Here is a 27,687-nt window from a genome sequence, read left to right as displayed (position 1 = left end):
TCTGCTACTCTGCGCACTCTCCCTTCTTCGTCACTGCGCTCTCTTTCCCTGTTGTCTCTTGCAGTCTGTCATCTTGAAGGGGGCAGGTACAGGCTGGCTCAGTGCCACTCACATGAAACCCCCCCAACATCACCGCTGGCTGCTCCCCCCTTATAGACGATTTCAAGCAACCCCCTCATCATCACTACACAGCATTAATTAGCTGGAGAATTCATTATACTCGCAAATCCTAATTAACACAAACAGCCTAAAGGGAATTGGCAAATCTGTAGACGGCGAATAAAAGGGTTAACCATTTCTGTATTTTTATGTTGCCCTGATGGGATTTTTTTGTCTGCAAACTGAAGCTATGATACATGTTGTGAGTGTCTTAGTGTAATGTACAGAGATTGGCACAGTATGGAGCAATACTGGAATAGTGGAAGTAAGGTCTAAAGAAGTCAAGGTAAAATGATGCCACCTAGAGGAGGAAAAAAAATCAGGTTTGGTCTTAAAAGCTATTTTATTACAATGCAGTAGCTGTGTATGTGTATTCTGTAAGCATCACACACAAGTAGATACTTCCTTGGATTCGTCTTTACAAGTCTGCTGAATGTAAGACACTAATGTGTTTCTTTTCCATCACTGAGTCTCTGCCACCTTAGCTAAGTGTCCATGCAAATCCAATGGTATCACTGCCAGGTTTGTGCAGGAAAGTTGTTCACTTCGCATATTTCCTGGATTGGATTTCCATTATGAGTAAAAGACAAACGTAGCCTCATCCGTAAAGGAACCTAAAGAGGACAACAAAGTATTGAAAAAAGTAATTCAGAATGAAATATATCTTTAAAGGAAATCTGCCATATGATTTAAACCTTATAAAGCAGTGTCACTACTGAATCCACACTTGCAGGATCTGGCCTTGTAATCGTTTTTATGGTGTCCCTTTCCTAAAAATATGCTAATGATCTGGGAGTGCTCTGGGAGGCCTGTTATTGCCTGTGCAGCAGGAGCCATGGGGGGCAGAGGGGCTCAGGTGACACCCTCCGAAGCACTTGCAGTTTATTAGAATATGTTTAAAACATATTTTTGAGGAAAAGGAGACCATAAAAGATTGTTACAAGGCCAAATATTGCTTACGCGTACAAAGTGGATTCTGTCAGTGACACTATGTATGAATCAAACAGTAGATTTAATGTTCAAAGTATCACATTTCATTAAGCATTAGTTGTATTTATAATATTTTTTATTATCCTCAATATTATACCTGACAATTTTTTTCATTATTTTTAACTGTAGTGGTCTCAAAATGAATAATCTATGTTACATCAAAAGAAATCTACCATCAAAATCAAGCATGATAAACCAGGGACACCTACTCAAAGATCTAGGCACTGTGACTGTGGCAATCTTCTTTTACCATCAAAATCATCTACATCTAAAATACCTTTTGTGGGTTTAGAATGCGAATCGACTGTGTGACTGATCCTCCACCAGAAGCTGGAAGTGAAGATCCACTAGGAGCCTGAAGCTGGATCTGAACATTCTGAAATATAGAAAACATAGAACAACACATAGTAACTGAATTAGAATCAACTCAGACTTAAAATATAAAGGCAATCAAGCTCGTCAAATTTATCCCAGCAACTCATGCTAAATAATAAATTTGCCCAACTTTTGCCTAAATACATAATAGATTTGGCACAAGGTTTTTGGCACACCACTAAAGGGAATGAATATTGATTTCCCATCCTCAGGATAGGCCATGGATATCTGATTGTAGAAGAGATGGCACCTTGCCCTGATCAGCTGTTCCAGCCAGCATGTACACAGGACAGTGAGCCTGAAGCAGTTGGCTCTGTGTATTAGCCATTGGAAGTAACTGATCAGTCTGGGGGTCAGATGTCGGTCCCTCACCAATGAGATAGTAACGTCCTGATGATTAGTCATCAGTAATAAATTCTTGAACAATAGCTTTAAACCATTCAATCGGTCAACTTAGCCTGTTGTGTGAACAAGTCCAAGTAATGGCACTCCGTGATATCTTAAGTCAAAGACCAAAATAAGCATGTGAAAAAATTCAGGATGTTTATTGCAGAGTTTAATGTCTTAACACGCTGCTTGGTTATTAAAGGGCACCTACCACCAGGATGAATGACTTTTTGACAAATGAGCCCAAGAGGCTCCAGGCTCCATTGGTGTTTATTTGTAAAAATATGGGAAAACTGTTTATTTAAAAAAATGTTTTTCAGTGTTTTGGTCACCTTCTCTAAATACTGTAAATATCTTAAATGTTTGATGGAGGGTGTGTTTGAGAAGTGGTGAATAATGATACAACTCTATTCACGTGTTGAAGTTGTAACAATATTGTGCAAGTAAGCCATGAGCTCCTGTCATGAAATTCATACGCCATTTTTACACAGAGCTACATATAAAAGTGTACAAAAATGAATGAACCTTAGTTTCATAGTTATCTTGGAACTCACCTTGGGCACAGCAGCCTGTAATTGGAAGTCAGAGATATCACTAGATGAGGAGTTTGTGGCGCAAGAATTAACAACTAGTAGGGCAGGACTAGATGGTGGACGGGTAAAGGAGAATTCCACTAGAAGTCCATTATTATTATAGGCAACATGTGAAGGTAGAGCTCCTGTAAGTGGTGACAGATTACCAGTTTTAGGACAAATGAAGTGTACCATTGCAAGCCTAAAATGTCTTTGCTAGAATGTTAATAAACTATACATTACATGCATTGATCAAGCACTATGAACAATAAAATTACCTGAACGGTCTTTAAGGGGAAACTGAACAGTCTGAAGAATCAGGTTTATAGTTGTACAATTATAAAGTTTTTCATTACAAAGCTGGAAATGACTATCCTAATCGGTTAACACTTTTCTCTCTTCAAAAAAGCATAAACAACCTTTAACCCCTTACTGACATGTGACGCATTAGTAAGTCACATGTTGACTGCGGGACTATGGAGAAGGCTCACTGGCTGAGTCCTCTCCATACAAGTTGGGCGTTTGCTGCATATTGCAATGTGCGCGCCATTGTCATTGGGGACTCTGTTCCTAATGTCTTTGTAAAACCATTTGTTACAATGTGCTAGTAATAAATGATCAGTAAAATCCCAATTTACTGCCATACTGCAGCATGGCTGCATATGGTAGGACCAATCAGGCAGACTAGGGCTAAAGTACCCTTGGGGTCTGAAAAATATGTTTTAATAAATGAAAAATAAAAACATTTTTAAAATCACCCCCTTTCCCTAGAACTAATAAACTGAAAATGAACAGTAAAAATCATAAACATGTTAGGTATTGCCACGTCCCAAAATGTTCAATATATCTAAATATTGTAACAGTTATTCCCCTTGTAGTGGAAAATAGCGCACAAATGTCCATTTTGGAATATATCAAAAATGTAGTAAAACGTGATCAAAATGCCATACAGTCCTCAAAATGGTAGAATTGAAAATGCCATCTCATGTTGCAAAAAATGCAAAAAAAGGATGAAAAGTATGAAAAAGGATATGGCAAAATAAAGATTTTTTTTGCAAAGAAGGTTTTCATTTTTTTTAACTATAAACACAATTTAAATTAAAACACAAAAAAACCTATATAAAGTTAGTATCCCCATGATCATACCAACACAAAGAATAAAGGAGACTGTAGGGCGCACAGTGAAAGCTTAAAAACCAAGCCCACAAGAAAATGGACTGCTAATTGCACTGCATTTGGAATTTTTTCCCACTTCCGAGTACACGGTATGGAATATTAAATACCATCACTACGAAGTGCACTGTGTTACGCAGAAAACATTCAATCCCTCATACATCTCTTTACATGGAAAAATAAAAAAGTTATAAATTCATGAATGTGGGGAGTGAAAAATAGAAATGTGAAATCGATAAAGGGCATTGGGAAGGGGTTAAGCCAACCTTGATTTGCTGATGGCAAGCAATACTGATGGCAGAATATAAAGCAAAGAGATAGCTTGAACTCTGTGACAATTAGGTTTACTGTATGCAAATTGGAATAACAACAAATCCTGGAAAGATTCCAAGGAGAGTCCTGCTTATCCCATGCAAACATAGTGACTGGCAGCCTCTTCACACCCTGAGACAGCAAGAGCTGTCTGCGAGGGAAAAGCAAGACTTTCACATTCTCTCCTATGGATATTTCATTAGTAAGAAAACCCTTTCAATGTGAAAACAAATTCACCAAAATTGAAGCAGTTATTGGAAAGAGTTCTTAAATATAAATATTTATGTACCTGGATTAGGAGTTTCATCTAAAAGATCCAACAAGCTTCCTCCATTGGGTACATTCTGATGTATGGATGATACCCCTGAGGTTATGGGTGTGATCTCTGTACTTTCTTCCAACAACCCCAACAGATCTGTAACCTGCACAATAAGATTGTGAGATATAGAACATACAACAAATCATAAGTGCACAACACATTATAATGTCATATGAAAAGTCAAGAGCCACTGTATAAATCACAAAGGGGCGCCATCCTCAGATCCATAACTCTGTGCCTAGTGAATATAAAACCATAAAAGCATGCAACATTATAAGGGATTCAGTAAAAAAGAAGTGGACAACTTAACAGTATGGTCCACATTTTCTAAAAAATAGTGCAACCTGCCTGTAGAAGGTGCAATGTGCGACAGAGTCATGACTTGTGGAGCACGTTCTTCATGAATATGGCACCCCATGCACTGCTCCGGCAGAGTGTGACAACTTTTTTTGGTGCACTTTAAACATATAGTTGCACATTTACTTACCTGGTCCATTCGCGTTCCAGCGGCCGCTTCTTGGGCGAGCGTTCGGGTCTTCCGGCGATGTCCACCAGGTGTCGCTGCTGCGTCGAGGTCCGCCGAGTTGCGTCGGAGTTCACTGATCTCTTCCTGGTGCATGTGGGTATGGCCCGTGCGACCAATTTTTAGTTTTAAATGCGGCGGTTTTTCCGAATCCGTCGTGTTTTCGTTCGGCCACGCCCCTGATTTCCGTCGCGTGCATGCCAGCACCGATGCGCCACAATCCGATCGCGTGCGCCAAAAACCCAGGGCAATTCATGGAAAATCGGCGCAAATCGGAAATATTCGGGTAACACGTCGGGAAAACGCGAAACGGGCCCTTAGTAAATGACCCCCATAGTGTGCAACAAAATTCTGTTAGACTCTGCATGATAAATGTGGCGCATGGTCCGCGCATCGGAATGCCCCTTTGTATACTGAATTTTGTGTTGCGTCGGTCATAGTATAGTCACGACACAAATGTCGTGACTATGTGCAAGCAGTTTGCGCCGAAAAGAATGTGCAGTGTCAGACAAAAACTGGTGCAGTGGCTTCAATAAATGTGGACCTATGTTTTGTGCTGTAATTGTATGGGTCACTGCCCCATTTTTTTACTTTTAAAATATTAGAGGTTTTATGGGAAGAATAGAGAGAAATTAACAATAGTTCATGGAGTTATGGGTCTGAGGACTGCACCCCTTTGTGATTTATACAGTGGGACTTTTATTCTTGACTTTTCATGTGACATTTTAATGTTCACATATGGGTCGGTCCTTTTTAAAAATATCAAAGTAGTTAGTAGTTTTTATATGCTCTTAACAAGTTTCTAATAAAGGAGTTTTATATTTTTGACCACTATTTTTTATCACCCAGAGGTACCAGCTGCATCATCTCCGTGCAGTTGTCTTGATATCTCAGGCCATATGTACCGTCAATGAGTTATGCAAATCAATGAGATATGCAAATCAATTTATTTTACTTACATAACTAGCTGGCTGGCTTGTAGAGGGAATACTCTTTGGTTGACTTTCATTTTTTTCCTTGATTTCTTCAATTGAAATTTCAGTTTCTGCTAAAGTAGAATTTTCAGGCAAAGGCATCTTCTCCAAAATAGCTGACCTAATTTGTGACATAGGATACAATCAACCCATGAGTTTCCATGTAACATTTTGTTTATATACAATTCAGTAAATTAAATCATAGTGTTTTATGCTTGGAAATTCCAATGCAATAATATTACTTTATTCTTTTGGAAAACCATAATGATTAGTGAAGGTCTACAATAACTTTTCTAAGATTCTCAATTATATGAGTATTTAGTAGTAAATCTGTGGATTATGATAATATATAGGTATGTGTCTGTCCAACACACATTGGCACAGATTATTCGTGAGTTACCAAGAATAAAGAAAAAAAAAACTTTATTCAAACTGTGCAATGGATAATAATGTAGCACAATCAAACAGTAATATTTTTCCATTGTGCCAAGTAATAACTGTACTATCATTTACAAATAAAAAGTATAGGAAGGAAAGTTTGAAACAAATGCTGTCTTTCATCACATGGATTAACACATTTCTAAAATGAGGTAAAATGACAAATATTACAAAACAATTGTGTAAATAAGCTTTAAAAAAAAGCTGCAAGCTGTATTCAGTGACCTTTTTGATACCAGAATTTTGGAGTTCCAGGTTAATAAATTACCCACGCTGAGTTGTTGCTTTAACAAGTAAATGTTGGCTTAAAGGGGTTGTCCCACAAACATTATCCCCTTTCCACAAAGCCATACATGTATTGTTGGGAGTTTTACCACTGGGAACGTCAACGTCAGGGGGCGGATGATCTCCTGGTCAACAGCCCTGGAGACCACATCCGTCCCCTGTGAATCGATTGCCAGTATCCCTGTTTGAGTGGCGCTCTATTCTCTTCTATGGAGCTTGTGGATGTTGATCTTGTGCAGGCTCATAGAAGTGAATGGATGGCTAGTCATGAATTGCACCAATCCAGAATTGGTCCCCCTTTCAGCTGATCACTGGGGATCTTGGTGTGTGAATTATCCTGTGGGTATGAGATGGGTCACTTTCACAAAAACAAATCATAGGGGGACATTGCTTACCAAAGTTAGCTGCCTCAAGGATTTAATGCAGTGTGTTGTATTTATCTTTGTAACCCAGATGTTTGTTCATTTTGTGAAACTTTTGGGATCTGAAATTGTTCCATTCTTGCACCTAATAAGTCCCAAAACAGAGTATGCCCAGTAGGACAAGTATCACTCCTATTGTTTCCTTTTTCTTTTTTTTATGTGACTTTTTGTGAGACTTTTTGCACTTTGCGGCTTTTTAGGTGCAGAATCATGCAGCGTACCAAAGTTAGCTGCCTCAAGGATTTAATGCAGTGGCCAGATTTATCTCTGTAGCCCAGATGTTTTTTCAACTTCTGAGACTTTTGGCTCGGAACTGTCCCATTCTTGCACCCAATAAGTCCCAAAACAGAGCATGCCAGACCCAGACTTACTTTTGGTTAACTACTATTTGGGACTAAAAAGTTGCAAAAGTGAGACTAAACAGGCAAGTCATCACATGTATCACAAAGCGGAAAAACGTAAGATACTTTACAATGATTAAGTAGGCCAACTTAAGGAAACTTGAAAAAGTGGCAGCCAAAAAACTATGATATATGTGCCCCCCAGACTTACTTTTGGGAGCTACTATTTGGAACTAAAAAGTCACACACCACAAAAAGTCACAAAAGTGAGACTAAACATGCAACTCATCACATGTATCACAAAGCGGAACTTAAAATACATTGCAATGATTAAGTAGACCAACTTCAGTAAACTTGAAAAAGTGGCAGCTGAAAAACTATGGTCAGATAGTGTAGTAACAGAACTCTGTTATGAGTAAGTTTTCATTATCCTTACTTTATCACAATGCTTTGACTGCTTCATCAGTAAAATATTTCTTTTGCTTGAATGTAAATATAACATGCCAGCAATTCCTTTATTTACAAAGAGAGAGTTTTATCCAAAACATATTTTAAAGCTGTATATATGTCAGCAAATCCGACATGACCTACACAAAACAATTTTTACCTCATGTGATCATATTTCTTGAATAGTGCATTGTATTCTACTGCTCTCTGCTGCAGCTCTACATCATGACAACATCCATATATAGATACCACTCGACGGATGCGACTGGTGAAAAGAAAAAATAGAAGATGTATACTTTCCATAATGCGCACAGTACATATGTATGCATGTATGTCTTAGAGGCTACTTACTTTATGGTGTTGTTGAAGCGAGTGCTAAGTTTCATAATTGCTGTTAGGGTGTATGCCCGTGTACTTGGCAGGGAAATATGTGACTGAAGAACACCTTCCAGTACATCAAGAACATCATCCTCTGTCACCTGGAAGTATTATGTATATATTAACAATGATTTAAGTAATAATACTGTGTATTTGATATCCACTATGTCGGAATCTGGGATGCCTGTTTGAGAAAATCCTTTAAAACCAAAGCTAAAACATGCTGAATATTGAAACATAAAATTCGATACCACATCCCCAACCCACAAAAAGCAAGCAAGAAGAACACCAAGAGTAAGATGTGTAGGCACAACACAGACGCAAATACATTAATAAATGTAGACCGTGAAAAGAAACATTAGGACTAGCTATCTCAGTAGTTTACAGATAAAAGCTTTAGAGAGGTCTATTGTGTTATTCAAGACCTAAGTCCAAAAGTTTGGTAACCTTAAATAAAGTATTGTACAACTACAAGTCATTTATATTTCTTGTAATAAACAAAGATGTCCTGAAAATAAGCTATTCACACTTCAGAACCCATTAACTCTTTAATTCAGACCTAAAACACTCGCCACCATTCTAGACTGCCAGGCATGCAAATGTTCACACTTGCATGAAACTAACAAGAAATCAATTATGCCTATAAAGAGTATAGTCTTAAAAATGAATTGGAAACATTCATCATATACATAGATTTGTACACCAATATGCGTTTTAGATCTCACTACTAAATTATCACTCTAATTATAGAAATTCAATATTGCTTATTTCCGGTTATTATTGTATTTTCTGGTTGGTATATGTGCATATTGTCAAATTACCAAATGGATTGCATTTATTTCAATGGAAAAGGAGTAAAATAACCATTGTTTCAATGACTAGCACATGTCCTCATATTGTTTTATGAGCTCATACACACCCAAGCAACCAAATTAGTCCTAGGCTCTTCTCCTGGGATTTGTCGTGTGACAGTACTCCAATGTCACACCAGTGGCAAACAATGGACCTTGGGCGCTTAGTTTGCAACCTATGAATGTGCACGTTCACGTGCAGTAGGGCTTAGCTAGAGTTACAGAGGTTATAGTCATCCTGCTGTAATATATAAGGACACCAGTGACAGCACATTATAGATTGGGGTCCAATTACATGTTTTAAGTTACAGGTGGACCCCCATAGCTTTTAACCTTAATGAACATGCTGAAGGTTTCTTTCTGTGGCATGTAGAAATGATTTGATACAAAATTTGAAGTTGTATAACGATAATATAAATAATGAAAAATATTTTATCATTTATTTTGGTATGTGTTGTACAATTAATTGAAAACTGACCTGTATAGCTTCCTCTTCTTCACAGGCTCCATTTATTAGGAGGTCGCCATACTCCCCAATGCACCATGCTGCAACTTGCACTAATGGTTGCTGTAAAGAAAATATGACATTACATTATCTAAATAAGATCTGGCCTTTTTTCCATTAACACTGTCTTTTAGTGCATACTTTTTGCTCAACGTGTTGTATATTCAGAGGGCACCATTTTGTTGTATATTAAAGGAAACCTACCATCAGGAATCTACCTATTCTCACTCATCATTCCCAAAACATATAGCACTATCTAACCTAATCTATAGTTTATTTAAAGGAAACCTACCACTTAGAATGGCAGGGGTAAGCAGTAAGTACCGAGCACCAGCTCAGGGTGAGCTGGTGCCGGTACTTACTTTCGTTAGTGTTATAAACCGCAGTATCGCGGTTTTAACACTTTTTAAACTTTAGAGCAGAAGGGGCTTCGGCGCTGCGCGCGGCCGTGCGCGCGCAACATCTCCGCTATTTCCTATGGAGGCGCGCGCACGATCGTGCGCACGCAGCGCCGAAGCGTCTTCTGCTCTAAAGTTTAAAAAGTGTTGAAACCGCAATACCGCGGTTTATAACACTAACCAAAGTAAGTACCGGCACCAGCTCACCCTGAGCTGGTGCTCGGTACTTACAGCTTACCTCTACCATTCTAAGTGGTAGGTTTCCTTTAACTAATATGATAATTTTCAAGAGAGGTTACTCGGGCCCAGTAGCCTATGCGATCACTTCTGACCTGTGCGCACCAAGACGAATCTGCCATGCCAACGGCTCCTGGAGCTATGCGCATGCACTGTAGCTTTGGCTTCAGTGCTGGTTTGTGCGATTAAGTGCGTGTGCACCTGGAACTGAAGCCGGAGCCAACAGATTTAACTTGGCCGCATGCAGATAGAAAGGGAGAGCAAATCAAATCTGGTGCGCCGCTAGTTCCCACAGCTTTACACATGTACAGTAACTCAATCTGCAGCGAGGGCCGCTCAAGCGCACCTCATTGTTCCTGCCAGCACTGACGCCGCGGATACAGCACATGCGTGGAGCTCCAGGAGTTGGCGGCATGCCAGATTTTACTTGTCGCTCAAAGTTTGGGAGGGATCGCAGAGACTATTGGGTTGTGAGGTAGCCTTTGCTCCCATTCCCTGGAGAGGCTACTCCATGCCCAGCGGCCTCTACAGAAAAGTAGCATATAAGATAAGCTGTAGATTAAGTTAGAAAGTGTTATAGTGTTAGGGAAGCATAGTTTGGGGTTTAGGTTATTACTGGGATCCTACCATAAGATCTACCTTAGGTAGATTCCTGATGGTAGGTTTTGTTTAAGTTTTTATTAGTGTAAGGTGACTGCGTGAAAAAGTGCATATCTCTCATTAGTTTCCTTTTTATGACATTAACTCTGCAGTGAAAAGGACATTAAAACATTCCTTAGGAGTTCATCACAATTATGGTAATGTCAGCTTTATATAGACTAAGTTTTGTATTACCACTTTAGTAATAAAATGGATCATCTTTCACATTTTTCACAAAATAGCTTTAGTTTATATTGAAACCATTTTCTGGTACATAGAAGTTTATTGATCAATATACTTTTTTGGGGGTAAAAAAGGTGACAACAACATAACAACTGTGGCCAGGGCTGTGATAAGGCATTATAGTGACATTGGCACTCTATGCTCACCGCACCATGGCCGGGGACATCGTGGGCCATGATATGGCCGCAAGTTGTGTGTCTGTATCAGCGGCCCCAAAACAGTGGTCTGCATTAGCCCTTAGACTTTGACGCAGAAGACACTTCTCCTGGGTTGGGTGGTGTAGGAATGTTCAAAACAGTATGTAATTTTTTTCCTTTATGTTTGATAGGTGGCCCCTTAGGTAATCGCCTACCTCTGCCTACACCTTGTGCCAGCCCGGACTATGTCTTTTTTTTGGCAAGTTTCAAAATATGGGATAAATATCATTTAGTTTTAACAGTATGGGCATGGGAATATAAATTTTGTTTTTGTTGCTTTTATATTAAGAAAACTGTAAAAAGAATCTTTATTTCTCTACTTTTTTTTTTCTTTCCAAGAAAAATGAAAATGTAAAATACCACTGGATTGTAGTATATAGTACATTTTATGGCTGTTTCTTGCTGGGCCTAATAGGCATGCATAACAGTTTGGAGGTTAAAGCAACCCCTTGGAATACTGTGATTGCATTGCAAGCGGGTCAAGGGGATGAAAGGAGGAGCTGCCCCAAGTTGTCTCCAGTAGTGGGCATTATAAAATACATGGTTAAGAGACAATTGGGCTGATTTATCAATCTATTGTTCTAATTTGCACCAAAAACTGTCAAAAATTGCTTAATACCACATATATGAAAGGCTTTAGGTACTTTATAGAAATTTTAACCAGTACTAAAAAGGGTGTGACCTGTGAAAAAAGTGGAGGGTTCTATGTTGTACTTTTAAGGCATAAACTCAAAAAATAGGAGGTCGATTTTCACCCTCATAATAACCATAACATAGTTTTAGAAAAAAGGTTTTTAATTTATAGTGTACACAATAGTGAGTGAATAACAAGATTACTTTATTCTGCAGCTCAGTAAGACTCTGGAGACACCAAATATGAATTATTTTCTTTTGTGGTTTGTCTATTTTATCATATTTAATTATGTTATTTATGATGTGGTTAAACAAAAATCTGTGGCATTTTTTATTACTTTTACTGGTTGTCCTGCCATGAAGACAGCATCCATCCAATCTTATTGGCCCAGTAATAAGCATGTGAAATAGCAGTGTAGTTGAAGAATGTTGTTAAAGGGAACCTACCACCACGAATCTACCTATAAAGGTAGATCGGGTGGTAGGTGGATCAATAGGACATGAGGATAGCCCTTTTAAGGGCTAATCCTCACGTCCCCGCACTTTTTTGAAAAGTTTTATTATCCCTACATTCAAATTTTCTTATGCGGCTACTGGGGCGTGGAGTAGCCGCATCTGAGGTTACACGGGGCGGCTACTCCACACCCCGGTAGCCTCTTTTCTCCGCCTACCGAAAAGAAAGAGAAATTTGAATGTAGGGATAATAAAACTTTTCCCTTTAAGGTACACCAGATTTATTATTCAGCATCAAACTAATCTGGCAGTTTAAACCTAGTCTAACTTTGCACTACTTATATTAAAAACTTTTAATATATTTGTCCCAGTGACTCATGGATGAGTCCTCAGAGGTAATATAGAATATGTGGAAGCAGTATTTGGTCTCCAAATTCAGATCTCAATTCACAGCAATATTTAGAAATCTTACTACAATATGATAATTCCTGCATGTTAAAATTTTCCCAATTTCAGTTGATATTAGGAAATAGAGAACATATTACAGTGGAGCACATTTACTAAGGGTCGCATGGTGCACTTTTGTTAGACCGTGCACGTTCTTCATGGCTAAAACATCTTGCACATGTATTTAAGAAGTGTTTGCACTGAGATTGTGTCGCACAAGACCCTTTTGTTAACTTTGAAATTGTGTTGCACGCCCTATGTTAAAGGTGCACCACAAAAAAGATGGTGAACTCTGTCGGACCTGAGCGGGGAAGCGACACATTCCTGATTTCTGGTAAATAATATTAGTGAATCGCCGCACCCTGCAGACGGACAATGCATTTTAGTAAACTTTCCGAATTTGTAAGTAAATGTGCCACAGTATTTGTCAAATATGTTACAAAAACCCTTTGGTATAAGATAATGGATAGATATTTCCATCTATGAGCCGATGAAAGACATATTTAGTCCTGCCACTGTAATTCATGTGATTTGATCATTTACACAGGTCACAATGTCTTTATTACATACAGGGCTCTCTCTTGCCAACAGTATTGGCGCAGGGTGCTCCTCATTATTTTCGACCAGCTATACTTCTGTTTGTTCTGTCAAACTGTTACTGTTACCTGTACAATATCTCTCCTCACTGCTTTGTAGAGTCTTTGAACAATGTAGCTGTGCAGTTCTGAAGATCCACTGATCAGCTGAATAAGGTGCGATACAGCATCGTCACGGACGCTCTCGCCTGCCTGAAAAACAGAAGACAGCGCTACTCAATTCATAGTTATTTCCACAAAGCAATACGTAACTGAACTATGCATTCCATAGTGCTACCAGATAGAAGGCAGGCGCAAATATGTACATAGAACAGGGTGAAATTGCTATTTAGATGACAGAGAAAGCAGAAGAGCAGATCATTGGATTGAGGATAAAAAGGCAAATATGGCTAAAAAATGGCTAAAAATGGACTTGTTTTTCAGAATTGTGTAAAGCTGTGGCCAAAATGTTGCTTAGGTTTATCTGTACATGGAAAGTTATTCCAACATGGAATTTACAGACAGATTTACTCATCCTCTCAGATAATTGGAAAAGTTATGCTGGATGATAAATGTGGTGCAACTTTCAGTTGACTTACTCTTGCCAAAATTTTGCAATACATTTTACACCGTGGTGCTTTTAAGCCCCACCCTTTCCAAACTTAGCCATGCTCCTTCCCACTATTCCACATTTTTACTATTATTATAAACACAGTTCACAGCAATATCACCTTATACATATTGTATCACCCAAACTAATTATTTTACATGCACATAGAAAAATACTCAGACTACTCACTGTGACTAGTGTTTCCATTATGGTGTCTATATGCCAGCGCTTGGAAGGCGAAAACCTATAGGATAAAGAATAACATAAAATTGTTCCCGTCACTTATGCTTTTTTGGTAGGTTTTCCCCTCATGTGGGGGAAGGGGCAGAATTTTATCTTTGCATCTGCAGAAGTAATTTACCTGCAGGGTAAATATTTTTTTATTAATCCCATTCACTATGCCTTCACTGGAAATCACCATGAGCTATACTGCTATGGCTCTTGCAGTGTTTTTCAGCCAGAGAACTTTGGCCAAAATAGAGCCAAGCCTATAATAGTGCTAGGTAGCTTGGACTACAATACTTCTACAGATGGCTAATATGCACCGGAAGCAGTTACCTACATACCCACAATAATTAAAAGAAAAAAAAATATGTCTTTTGAATATATATATAAAACCTAATTGTTCCATGTACTGTCTGTGGAAAACACAGGCAGTAAGTCAACAGATATCACTGAGATGTTAATTGTCTTAGACCTGGGCTACATGGGATGTAAATTCTGCAGGTTAGAACATTTGTCAGACAGGTGGATACAAAAAGTATGCTAAACAGATGCAAATTTGCTGTAATAATTGATGCTAGTGCCAGTTTTTTAATGTCAAGAATGGGCTTGTTTGTGGCTATCGAGCCTTACAGTTACAGCATAGTTGATAGCATGTAAACAAAACCTAACCACATACAATTTTTTTATTTCAAATTCATTGTAAAAAGGTTTAATCAGAGTCAACAGACGATTCCCATTATGAACACCTGCTCATTTTGGATGTGTTTTTGAGGCGGTGCTATCCATGTGGAAATTCTGTTCTGTATTCTGTGTTCTGTATTTTTGCTACATGTGGTACCAGCCATACTGTGTGTGTTCTCAGGCAACATCCAGATATGTGGCCTGAAATGCAGAAAAATCTTTACTTCTTTTACTTAAAAACCAATTAGCAAGTCAGTATATTATGGGTGTTGCAGTGCTCCCTCTCTTGCCCAGTTTCACAGAGGAAGGAGGCACTTTCAGTAAACTGGCCCTGAGAGTAAATGGGGCACATTTACTAAGGGTCGTGCTGTGCACTTTAGTGGGGCAGTGCACATTCTTTTAGGCTAAAACGGCTCGCACAGGTATTTAAGAAGTGTCTGCGCTGAGATTGTGTCGCATGCAACACTTTTGTGTTGCAGCTGCGCTGGCTTCCATGCGACACAAATGAGGGAGTGTGCCGTCGAACGGTCTGACTGATCTGGACCAAGCGCCATATTTAACTTGCAAATTTTGTTGCATGCTCTATGTTAAAGTGAACTCTGTCGGACCAGTGCAGGGAAGCAACAGCATTATAGACGGACAATGCACTTTTAGTGAACTCTTATGACTTTGTAAGTAAATCTGCCCCAATGGGGCAAATTTACTTACCCGGTCCATTCGCGTTCCAGCGGCGGCTTCTCCGCTCTGGATTCGGGTCCGGCCGGGATTTAATAAGGTAGTTCTTCCGCCGTCCACCAGGTGGCGCTGCTGCGCTGAAAGTAAACTCATCGCGCCGGAATGCACCGAGCTGGACCAGGTGAAGGTAAGCGGTCCTTATGCGACACATTTTCGGTTTTTAAATGCGGCGGTTTTTCCGAATACGTCGGGTTTTCGTTCGGCCACGCCCCCCGATTTCCGTCGCGCGCATGCCAGCGCCGATGCGCCACAATCCGATCGCGTGCGCCAAAATCCCGGGGCAATTTAAGTACAAGCGGCGCAAAACGGAAATATTCGGGTAACACGTCGGGAAAACGCGAATCGGGCCCTTAATAAATGACCCCCAATATGTTTTCTCTCTCTAAAAAAAAAAAAAAAAAAAAAGCTCATGCTTATGATGCAGGGCACTTCATCCATAAGGTCATATGCATAGTTCATATGTGACTAAGCTGAAAGATCACCTTTAAACAGATACCATATGTAGTCTCTTTCTCATTAACCACAAATGACGTTTTTTTTTGCCTATAACCACATAATCTTACTTCTCTGCACAAAGGAAAATTCCAGATGTACACTGTTCTTTTAACTCCGGTGAGCAGGACTGCAGAAACCTCTGAAGTTCTTTCATCATTACACGAATATTTGATTCATTTACAAGTGCAAAACACAAATCTAGAGCCTTCCTGCAAGAGAAAAAGACAGAAGTAAATATACAATCAATACTATGGCTTATGGTTAGCAAATAGGTTGAACTCAGCCCTATTACCTGTTTACAGATGTGTCTGTTTGTCGAAGACACTCCACAATTGTCCCTCTGTGTCTCTGTACTGCCGCATGATCAGATTGCACCAAGCGTTGGAGGGACGTTAAGGCAACAAATCTACACATCAAGGACAATTAAAGAATATTGGTTGCTCTGTTCCTCATAGTTACATCTTTTATTTATTTTGATGTTAACTATATTGAGAAATATTAAGTGTTGGGGTTAAGAAAAAACATACCTGATGTTTTTATCATTACTTAGAAGAAAGCGTCCAAGGATGTTGACAGCAAGAACCTAGGAGAGACAATTATATGCCAAGTTTATGAATCCTAGAAAATGCTATAGATCTAAGGAAAAATATTACCTGACCTGAATCCAATAGAAAATCTATGGAAGGAACTAAAGCTCAGAGTTAATAGGAGTCCATCAAACGTCAAGGAATTGAATAGTTTGTGTGCAAGAATGAGCCAAAATAACTTCTGAGCAATACATGCCCCTAGTTTTTTCAGACTCCCACTATAAAACTATGTATTGTAAACTGTGGTCAACTCCGTTTTTTCCCTTGTAGTAAGAAGGTTTAGTTATACACATGTATACACATGCTAAAAGTACGTCCTTTTGGCCTATCTCCAGTCCATAAAAGTTAATGAACATTTTCAAACAACTTGTTACAGATTTAAAAACGTATAGGATAAAATGTTTGTGGCTCCGCTTGCTTCCCATGTTTTTTCCTTTTTCAATACATTGTAAATAATCTCATAGGGATTTTATTCAGACTCTACATCAAAGATAAACATTAAAGTTTTGAACTAAGAAGGAAAATCCAAGGAAGCGGGACTCCTTAAAAATCTAACAATACTATTCACCCATGATGCAGAGTACAACGTTTCAGTTCCTTATTGGAGCATTTTAATTTTTGACAATGTTGTACTGTGCCTCATGGGTAAATAATATTGCCACATTCTTCAAGAGTCTTGCTTCCTTTTGGCTGTGGAGTACAGTCTAACTTGAAGCGTGAACCCAAATTAAACAAATTTGGCACCAAGATTGTCATTTTAAGCTGGTGACTGGTTCCAATAGTCTATTATAGTTTATTTTAAAAATGCCTTTATCAGCATTCTGAATCATATCAGTACTTTATAATATTTTATATTACATTACCTGGCTCTCTGCCAGAAGTTTGTGGTGAGTCCTGAAGGGGTGGCAACTGCAGCCACATGAACTTTTAAAATTATGCTAATTAGCCCAAAAGGCTATTGGGGTGGTTACCAGAGCCCATTCGGGCTTCAGATTCACAGATTCACAGATTCAGATTCCCTCCAACTCTGCTGCTGTAGCACTCCCTCCCTCTGCCTGACTGCAGCAGAGGAAGTTTCAGCAACAGTGAGAGGGAGAAGTGCTCATTTCACACTGTAACAACCGGTTAATATGCAGCAAAACTTCACTTCATCCAAACTGCATATACTGTATATAACATTTAGATACAACAGTGGTGCAATAGAGAAGTTTTTATATATGTATTCTTTTAAACAGAGTTTGGATAAACTGAAGCCTGGAAATAGATGAAAAGCTGGAGCATTCATTAGATTATGCTTTTACTTTTCAGCATCCTGAATTGCCTTTAAACTGAAGGAAATCTAATTTGTCCACCGTTTTCTGCACTATATGGTTCATACATTGTGAAGCTGAGATAAGGGGATTTTGTTGGATTCTGATCTCGGGAAATACTTTAAATATTTTTAAATCAGGAGATCCACTTTGCATATATACAGGTGGTGCAGGGGGTGTGGTCGCAAACCGAGCCCAAGACTTTTCCTATATAAGAAGACTAGTACTATAAACAATACATTTTATTGTAATTGGGGGCCTGGCAAACATTGACATACTGACTTTGATGTGGACAGAGTCTTAGTAAGTTAGTAAAGAAGGAGGGGTCTGTTGTACAAACAGCTGAACTAACACAAAGGTACTTACAGTAAGGATGTAAAATAAGGAAGGCCAGAGCAATGCTTTAATATACAAATAATATTTGTTTTCAAGAAGTTTTGCAGCAACCAATAAAGAAGAGTAAGGCTTTACAAACCTAGGTTCTTTAAAAGCTACTTTGTTTTTACTAATGGTAGCAAAATATTCTTGAGGAGAAAAGTCTAAGTACTTATGGCAAAAAGCCACCATCTTGTTTTTTTCCCCATTAATAAAGTAAAGCAGTCCTGCACCCAAGCCAACCCCTGGGCCCCCTCTGAGTATTTGGGCCCCACAGAAACTGCTTCTTTAGCTACTGTTTTATGTAGATTATATATAGTTTTATCTATATAAACTCACCCGCAAGCCACTTGCAGACTTGGTTTCCACGATAGTGAGAACAGTTTCATACAAGACTGCATTACCTGCATTTGTCTGTGTTTCTGTACAAGTGGAAACCTGACAGAAAACAAGAGCCAATACATAAATATATAGTTAGCAAAAGTATAAACAGTTAGTGGGGTTTGTCCACTTTCTGCAAATAATTGATATGGCTTGTGTAATGAAAAGTTATAAAATTTGCCAATATACTTTCTGTATAAATTTGATTTGGTTTTCAACATCTCTGCTTGCTGATCAACACACAGTTGCCGTTATTATCAAATGACTCCAATTTACTTCCTGTAATAAAAATGGCTCGAGCACCTGCATGCCATAACAAGACCATGGACAGGATTCACTGGAAGTAAACATAATTAATTGGCTGCTGTATATAAATAATGACATTGTTTTTATCAAGGTGACATTATCCTTTAAGTGAATTTGGTAATTTTAGGGGTGCAGTGTAGAGATGACTGCACAGAGCTGAAGACATCTGTAGTGAAATCTGCATGGCCAGGCGAAGTTATCATGAAGTTTTATACAAGATGAAGAAGAATTGTCACCTGTGAGGAAGATGAAGATCAGGAAGCGCGGAGAGATGATGCAGCAGCTGTGACTGATTCATAGAGTAAGTGATGTCTAGCTCTACCTAATACAGCTCTGTTGTGCAGTACATTGTTTGCCACTATAGTAATGTGTATATATAAGTATATTCTCAGCTGGCATATGTCTACATATGTTATATTTCATTCTGTCATATTTACAGTACTGTATAGACATTTGCCTTCAGATGACCCCTAAAGTCTGAACATTCCTACATGAACAGTTCCCTGAAAAGTGGATTGGTCATCATGGCCCAGATGAATGGCCACTACGGTCTCCCAATCTGGCCCCCTTAGACTTTTACATTTGGGTCATTGACGACAATTTTCTAAGCTGTGAAGGCAGTCTGAGATTTGCTCCAAAATCTGACTTTTTTGCAACTTTCACATCTGGATACAGGTGATAACACGGGGAACACTGCAGAAACTAGACAATGGTGAACTTCGGAAGGAAGACTGTCTGAGGTGCAAAAAACATTGCAAATGAGAGCACAAGCTCAAAAGTCTCAAAAATGAAAGACAAAGGCAAAGCCAAAACTTTGATACATGTGCCCCATTGTGTTATACTGATTCAGCTTTGTAAGATTCCTTACAAGGTTCTCTTACCTGGGCTAACAAATCACTCATTGCATCACAGACACTCTCATCATTTTGACCTAAAACCCTCAGAAGTCGTAGAATGCGGACCTGGTCAAAAACATATGTGAATGAACAAGTTAGTTAGAACATACACCATGTGAACAACAGGAAATATGCATCATGTAAAAGATATAGAATGTAGCCTGCAGAGTCACATCATTTTGCAATCTAGAGTCCAGAGAGTTAGGTAAAGACATAAAAATAGAGGAAAGTCAACTATATGGTTAGTGCCTTCCAAAATCTTTCAAAAACAAGAGTAACAGATTGAGAAAATTGAGGGGAAAAACTGTATTGCATCCACCCCCAGCCTCCACTGATAGTATGCTCCGAAAGGTTCCCAGTGATGTAACTGTACATATAATAATAGTTATGTCACTTGGGATACATTGGGACATTGTCAGCAGCCAATGTTCCAATGTCTCCCAATTCACTCCTCCTCCTGCTTTAAAAGGGAGAAGGAGTGGAACAGGAAGAAGTACCGCAAAACTGACTCAATTCACAGGATTACCATGTAGACTGGGTGGTTCATTTTATAATTCACAGAAGCCATTGACTCATTTCAATGTCATTTCAATGATGGTTTAGGGGTCTAGATGTGCCTGACAGGTTCTCTTTAAATAAATCACTTGCACTGTGGAAACAAACCTGTAAAAAAGGGTCGGTGACACCAGAAACCGCATGTTCTGGGGAATAACCTGACATCATCTGCCTGAGTTTTTGCAGGAGAAGTGGAAGTATCTGAAGGCAAAAACAATAACCATAAATATACTTGGAAATTTACAGAAGCAACTTTTGTCTAAAAGTATATTTAAAAAAAATGAATTTTTGCTACATAACCTTTTGTGTCACAACCCTCATCCTCATAGACTGTAAGATCTGGCGAGCAGGGCCCTCACTCCTATTGTTTCATTTGATTATGTTATTGCTCTGTAATGTCTGATTTTTCTTTGTATATGTACCTCATGATCAGCACAACACTACAGAATATGATGGTGCTACATAAATACAGGTTTAATATTGTTATTATTAAGATATCACAAAATGGCAAAAATGATATAGCATCCAAGTGGTTTTCCACTATGAAATCAAATCTGTCTTTAGGTTTGCTATTGTGATATTGTTACTCCCCAAAGACTGGATCTTATAGTCTGCCTATGAATGTAACACTGAGGCTAGCACTTTAATGCTATACAGGCAGTCCCCGGGTTACATACAAGATAGGGTCTGTAGGTTTGTTCTTAAGTTGAGTTTGTATGTAAGTCAGAACTGTATATTTTATCATTGTAATCCCAGCCAGAACTTTTTTGGTCTCTGTGACAATTGGATTTTAAAAATGTTGGGTTTTCATAAGAATCAATATTAAGACTAAAGCTTCATTACAGACACATTTGATAACTGTTTCATCTGTTTATTGTAGCCTAGGACTAAAGTATAATAAATTACCAACATCCAGAGGTCCGTTTGTAACTATGGGTCGTATGTAAGTCGAGTGTTCTTAAGTAGGGGGCCGCCTGTACAAATGTTTTGCATTACATTAATGAAAGTATTACCATGTCTTCTTTACGCCTACTGGGACTCAAAAGTGTGAAAAAATATAATTTTTGAGTGTTAAGAAATAAATAATATGACTCACCTTGCGAAAACCTTTAATGGCGGCAGGGTGACGCTGGCAGATTTCTGTCACCAAGAGCACAGCTCCATAGAACACACCTGAAATAAGCTTTTTGATGTTACATATTTACATAATTTGGTTCACTTATTATCCACCTTTTATTCTTTACTCAATTTACCTGGTTTTATTATGCTATGAGCATATACCGGGATAGCATTATTTTACGCAGTTGCATTTTTTACAACTCAGAGAGATTGGAGGATATTTATTTTGCGTTGTCCGGCAGTTTTTAGACAAGGAATGAAAAAAAATTGGTGCACAGCCAAATTGCAACTTTTTGTTTTTTCCCCGTGTTTTGGGGCGTGACAGTGTAGGAAGAAGGGTGAGCTGAAATGTGGAAATCCCAGCTCAGCATATTTACTAGAGTTTTCGCCTGAAAACCTGCGGAGACTACATTTGAAATTACAGGTGTGGTGGAGGTTAAATTCCAGCGCTGCAACTCCTGATTTACACAGCAGAAGATGGGCGGGGGAGGGATGGTTAATTAAACTGTGGTGGCTTTAATGGCACCATCTGAATACAACCTAAAGGCAGTTGCAAACTGCTGATCACACTACTCATCAGTATTTTGCATCAGTTTTTGTATGTCAAAAACAGTATATTGGAAAGATTTGTACATGTTGTGTGTTTGGAGCGTAACTCCAAAGTTATAATGATTTTACCAGCTATGTGATCCCCCCTTTAAAAATAAACAGAACAATGCCCAAATTGTGCTATTCGTCTTTTCTTTCCAAAGGTATGGCATTTTCTGTTCTGAAAGTGCTTGACAAAAATCTTTCTCATCAGTCGGGAAGTCGGTGGAGACTAACCTCTTCCTGTATCTGCCTTGAAGCTGAGCCCACAATTCCCATGATTCTCATTAAGTAATTAAGCAGAAAATTAGGTGAGATTCCTACAAGTAAATCCACTAAGCACTGCATAGTGTACATACAAAATGCATATAGTGACTAGCCTGGCAGCTTTCATCACTTGTAGGAACATGGAACATGTAATAAGTAGTAGAAGTAGTAGAAAAACAGTTACATGAAGTGTATAGTCTGTGCTGTGTGAGCACTAAAGGGTTAATAGCTTCTTTGAACAGTGAAGAAAATGCAGAGTACAAAGAGGGGGAGGGGGTAAAGAGAGAGACAAAGTTCTGTAGAATTACAGACTGGATTGTAGGGACTGATAGGGAACAGGGGAGATCACTGCACTGAACACATTAATCTCTGCTACACACATACACACAGAGCTCTGTCACATGACCTCCCCCTCCTTCCTCCTCTGTGAGCAGGGAGCAGCAGCCCCTTCCCACTTGTGAGACTGTAGAGTTGTTTACTGGACAGTCTCCAGGGTTGTCAGCACAGACTGGGGAAGCAGCTACTCCAGGACTGGGCTACACTGAGAAACTGCTCGATATAGGTAACAAAGATAATAGGCAAAGTTGTTTTACATCCCAAGAGCTATTGAGTTGTGAAAAAAAAACTTTTACAGTTGTGCTTTAAGATCAATTTCTGACTACCAAAAACTGATGCAAAATACTGAGCTGAATACATGTGAACTGTGGATCAGGATTACAGACCATTTTCACAAATCAATGGGTCATTGAAAACAAAGGAACACACATTGGTTGATTCTCAGTACAGATGAGAACCAGCCACTTTCATGTTCATGTAGTCTTCAAAAAAAATAAAAATAAAATAAATATATATTTATATATCAGACACTCATTTTGTAGACTATTAATGTTTAGTACTGTCATAACATCAGTGCTCCCAGCCTTCCATTCACTCAATAAACGTACCATGCCTCTTCTCTGTGAGCAGCATCTCACTCGTTGGGATGAACATTTCCACTAAATCAGGGACCTTCCTGATAATGTGTACTGCACACAAAACAGCCTGTAGGTATGAACCGGACGTGAGCAATGCATGAGGTGCTATACAAGGAATGGCTCAACTTCAGTGATCAGAGTCAGTATGAGGAAGGAGAGGAAGAGGCTCAAGGGTTAATAATGTAATGAAAATAATTGGCAACTGGGTTAAAAATGAAAAATTGTTATATAAAATATACTAGCTCCCCTTCGGTCAGTTGATTCTTTACCCCCTCCCCCTCTTCTAACTGCTACATCTCCTTCCCCCAGTTTATCGTCCATAAAAACCATTGTAGTGACTCCTCCACTGTAAACTATATCGTAACACCTTTTTCTTGACATGGCCATTCGATGTTTGTAGAAGATGTTCAACCTCTCCAGCCAGATCCCGACACATCTCTACAGATCCTAAGCATGCAAGAGTACAAAGAGCCAGACCTTGTATCACTGCTGAGCTGTGCTCCAAATCTCTGAGGAAATACAAAACAAAGTAGTAGAAAGGTAAATCAAAAGTGATAAGCAGTCATGTGCAAAACAGCATTTACAGAGGTTTTTTAACCCCTTAAGGACGCAGGTTAAGGTCCAGGCAGTTTTTTAAGAATCTGACAGGTGTCTCTTCTTGTCGTAATTATTTTTTAACACTAACTCATCGAACTGATTTTTAGATTGTCTTCTCGTGACACATAGGGGCAGATTTACTTACCCGGTCCTGTCGCGATCCAGCGGCACGTTCTCTGTGGAGGATTCGGGTCTTCCGGCGATTCACTAAGGTAGTGCGCCCGATGTCCACCAGGTGTCGCTGCTGCGTTGAAGTCCATCGGAGTTCACTGGAGCTCACGATCCGTTGCTGGGTGAAAGTAAGCGCGTGTCAAGCAACACTTTTTTTTTTTTTAAATACGTTGTTTTTTCCGAATCCGTTGGGTTTTCTGACGGCCACGACCCCCCCATTTCCATCGCGTGCATGCCGGCGCAAAACGGTAATATTCGGGCCCTTAGTAAATGACCCCCATTTTACTTTATATCAGTAGTATAATTTTGCTGATTGATTGGTTTTTTGGGGGTAAAAATTCTAAATTTTAGGAAAAATGTGAAAAATTAAAATTTTCTAACTTGAAATTTTTCTACTTTTTTCTCAAATTGCGTGCACTATTACATCCTCCACACATGTGTGAACTTCTACATCCTCCACACATGGCATGCACTACTACATCCTCCGCATACCACGTGCATACCACAGTGCAGTTTTAAAACAGACAATAAGGGACATAACACAAGGAAAAACATATGGTGGTGGGAATAACCCAAGGAAAATCGGACAGTGGGGGTGTCATAGTGATTGTGCAAAAGTACCTACATGACAGATCACACGTATCTCTCCAACACCACCAAATGCAGAATAGTGGCGTTGGAGAGCGGCGTATCTGTCATGCCTGAGATCAGTCACTGCGCTTGGCGTCCGATATATAGGACATGGAGCGCTAATGAGTTGAAGCTTTATTCAAGTATACAAATACATAAAAGGACAAAAAATACATTTTGTCACATTTATAAAACTGTCTGTGCCAGTTTTAGGTGCAGTTTGCACATAAATACATTTTATGATGTGTCTGCAGTAGTTTTGTGATGCGACTGCGCTGTGTCCGCCGCAAAACAACACTCTCCACCTAAAGGGGTGCTCCAGTGCCCATTCACACCTGTCGCCACATTTATGTCAAAAGTCCAACATAATTGAGGCGCACGTCCTTTAAATGCAATGCACCAAAAAAAACTGGTGCAGTCAGTTTAAGCGCAATACGTTCATGCACTAGTCTTCAATAATCTGGCGCAGTCTGCACATAGTGAAGTTTTCCTCACCAATGATAAATCTGGCCCATTGTATTTATGTTGTGTTATTAAAGTCAACACCCTGAAATTTGTTTATCAGGGCATCTTGTCAGTTTTTAGACTCTTTTTTTTTTTTTTTTTTTTCAAAAAGGGGTGCGAGCCAAAAATGTTACAGACTTTGCTCGATTGGTGTCATACAGATATTCTGCCCAAGAAGTTTTGTATTGGCAACTGATTGACGATGCCTTATTTCTTCTAAAAAATATATAGTTTTCATTTTATATATTTAAAAGAATATATATAAATAAATAAACCTATATTTAAATTTTTTTTTTTTTTTTTAACAAACCCACAAATACTGGACAGCACCATGTAGCTCTTATGTGAGAATGAGGCCTAAACTTCACATTTCATAATTTTTTTAAATAACTTTGAAGGAAATCTACCATCAAAATAAACCATGGGCTCATAGATCCAGCCACTGTGACTTTGTTAATCTTTTTATATTTGTTATCCATGGCCTCCTTTCTTCTAAAATAAACTTTTAAAATTATTTTAATGAGGGGCGTAACCAGAGCCACTCCATACTAATAGCTTCATTGGCTGTTTAACTGAACGGGCTCTGATAACACCCCCATTAGCATAATTTTACAAGTAGATTTTATAAGGAAGGATGAATAACAAATATAAGAAGATTAAAATAATCTCGGTGTCTGGATTTATGAATAAGTTTCCCTGGTTTATCATGATGGATTTTGATGGTAGATTTCCTTTAAAATAAACTAATCATCACAGTTTTGGTATGCACAGCATTAGGGATTTTGTGGCCTGCTTCTTTTCATCTCACCTCTTCATACTATTGGTTATTAATAAATGAGCATCCTGCCGTTCATCTAGCAACATCATAGCACCAAGGTATCCAATTCGTTTGTCTGTAAAACGGGGTGAGGCTATCAGTTTCAAGCACTCCATCTGTAATATAATAACAGATTTGATTTCAACTATGCAAAGGCCTGAAATAGTTTCTACTTGTATAATGACAATATAACAGGACAAAAACTGTGTGAAAAACTTGTGAATTACAAGTTACAACAAAAAAATGTCCAAAACTAATAATATTTAAACAACAATTTCATATTGTGTCTGAAAGTCAAAAAGATCAAAACAATTAAGCTTTGAAGACTTGTATGAATCCAGAGATCAGGATATGTTGGGAAATAAGGCTCTGGGAAAAGACAAATTACTTAGAGTCACAATTCCTACGTGTGGTGGCTGAGATGAGATCTACAGGAAGTAAACAATGAAACTTCCTGTTGAATGATAGCAAGCAGAGATCTAGAAAACTGTAAGGAATTGATTTAAAAGTATAAAGGAAAATTGTATAACAAACACTGGCAATTATTTAATGAAAGTGGACAACCCATTCAAAAGTCAGTGTTGGACCCCTACTGATCTAAAAATGATGTCCTATGTTAAGTATAGCATAGCATGGGAACCCTGCTAGCCCTAAAGGCAGGAAAATATACTATGCCATTTGACTGACATATGGAACACACAGGGCACACCATGTTGTCAAGGTATATATTCAAGACCGGCGTACTCGTTCTACCTTTCCCTTCTTCTTTTGCTTAATGATAGATTAAGACACACAGCAAGAAACCATCAATTACTGGGAGGAGCGAAGGACGGGGAGTTTTTTTATACTCAGAACAATAAAAAAAACAAAACTATGAGACCACTATATTCTTTCATTGCTTCTACAGCATTATTACCCTCTTAGCTAATAGGAGAGTCTCCACAATATACTGGCCTTACATATAATTTATTGCCTTAAGAAGTAGAGTTTTCAGATCTATAATATACAACTTCCAGACGGGAGCCTGTGGGAAAGTTACGATATACATCTTTATCGTGTGTATTCACCTTTTAGTGTTAACCGTACTGCCAGCAATCTCTGGTAAATTAGTATTAAATGTATTAAAACTTCTTACTTGTCCAAAATGTGCAGGATAGCCCAGCATGTGCATGTACAACAGTTTAGCCACACTTCGTCCACGGTACACTGAATCTTCATCCCGAAATGAAGATCGAATTTCAGCACATTCCCTCTGGATTACCTCTCTCTCTTCATTCTGTGTCTTAACACTGCGAATGGCCCGAATCAGCTCATGCAGCCTCAGAGGAGGGCCCATCCTGTCCACTTTTCAATAAAAAGCAAACACTTTACTCACAAGAAGAGTGACACGGTGTACAAGGCAAGAGGTATCATCAAGCATTTACAGATCAAGTCCCTGAATCTTTACCTATTTTCTGTCAGCTTTGCTATGTCAGCCTTCCTGTGTCTTCAGTGCACCTGCTTCTCTGTCGGAATAGCTTACCTTCCTGCTTCTCACCTGGATCACTTTGTGCCGCCCTCTTACTTCCTGAAAGATAGTGTGACACCTGCT

At 38.8% G+C, this 27,687-nt stretch overlaps 2 protein-coding genes across 5 annotated transcripts in view; one reads left to right on the top strand and one right to left on the bottom strand.

Moving 5' to 3' along the window:
• Positions 1 to 2,431, top strand: part of ZFHX2 (zinc finger homeobox 2) — a 57,037-nt gene extending 54,606 nt beyond the window's left edge. For all 3 annotated transcript variants that reach the window (XM_072150661.1, XM_072150655.1, XM_072150658.1), the window contains one exon: positions 1,279 to 2,431. In XM_072150661.1, coding sequence (XP_072006762.1) covers positions 1,279 to 1,292 — 14 coding nt within the window. In that variant the 3' untranslated portion in view covers positions 1,293 to 2,431. The remainder of the gene's footprint in view (positions 1 to 1,278) is intronic.
• On the bottom strand, positions 490 to 27,687 carry AP1G2 (adaptor related protein complex 1 subunit gamma 2). 2 transcript variants are annotated; one of them, XM_072150670.1, is made up of 22 exons: positions 27,544 to 27,687; positions 27,232 to 27,440; positions 26,088 to 26,212; positions 23,745 to 23,886; positions 23,348 to 23,444; positions 21,526 to 21,602; positions 20,538 to 20,630; positions 19,860 to 19,940; positions 18,631 to 18,729; positions 16,547 to 16,602; positions 16,312 to 16,425; positions 16,088 to 16,228; positions 14,073 to 14,127; positions 13,364 to 13,486; positions 9,425 to 9,514; positions 8,069 to 8,196; positions 7,878 to 7,982; positions 5,770 to 5,905; positions 4,258 to 4,390; positions 2,466 to 2,629; positions 1,427 to 1,525; positions 490 to 773 (listed from the first exon to the last, which is right to left on the bottom strand). In XM_072150670.1, exons 2-22 carry the CDS (start codon positions 27,430 to 27,432, stop codon positions 672 to 674), a joined length of 2,361 nt encoding a protein of 786 aa, XP_072006771.1. In that variant the 5' UTR covers positions 27,433 to 27,440; positions 27,544 to 27,687; the 3' UTR covers positions 490 to 671. The 2 variants fall into 2 exon arrangements, with proteins under 2 accessions (XP_072006771.1, XP_072006775.1); XM_072150674.1 differs by having other exon boundaries at positions 27,232 to 27,461; positions 27,544 to 27,679.

The sequence above is a fragment of the Engystomops pustulosus genome, chromosome 1 (genome assembly GCF_040894005.1).
Source record: "Engystomops pustulosus chromosome 1, aEngPut4.maternal, whole genome shotgun sequence".
Lineage (NCBI taxonomy): Eukaryota > Metazoa > Chordata > Amphibia > Anura > Leptodactylidae > Engystomops > Engystomops pustulosus.
Note: the sequence above shows the minus strand (reverse complement) of the source record. Positions and strands in the feature narration are given on the sequence as shown.

Coding starts and splice junctions, on each gene's coding strand:
- AP1G2 (XM_072150670.1), bottom strand. CDS start 27,432: ATGGGCCCTCCTCTGAGGCTGCATGAGCTGATTCGGGCCATTCGCAGT. Junction 26,213..27,231: donor ATCCTGCACATTTTGGACAA/GTAAGAAGTTTT, acceptor ATTATATTACAG/ATGGAGTGCTTGAAACTGAT. Junction 23,445..23,744: donor ATGGCCATGTCAAGAAAAAG/GTGTTACGATAT, acceptor TCATACCTACAG/GCTGTTTTGTGTGCAGTACA.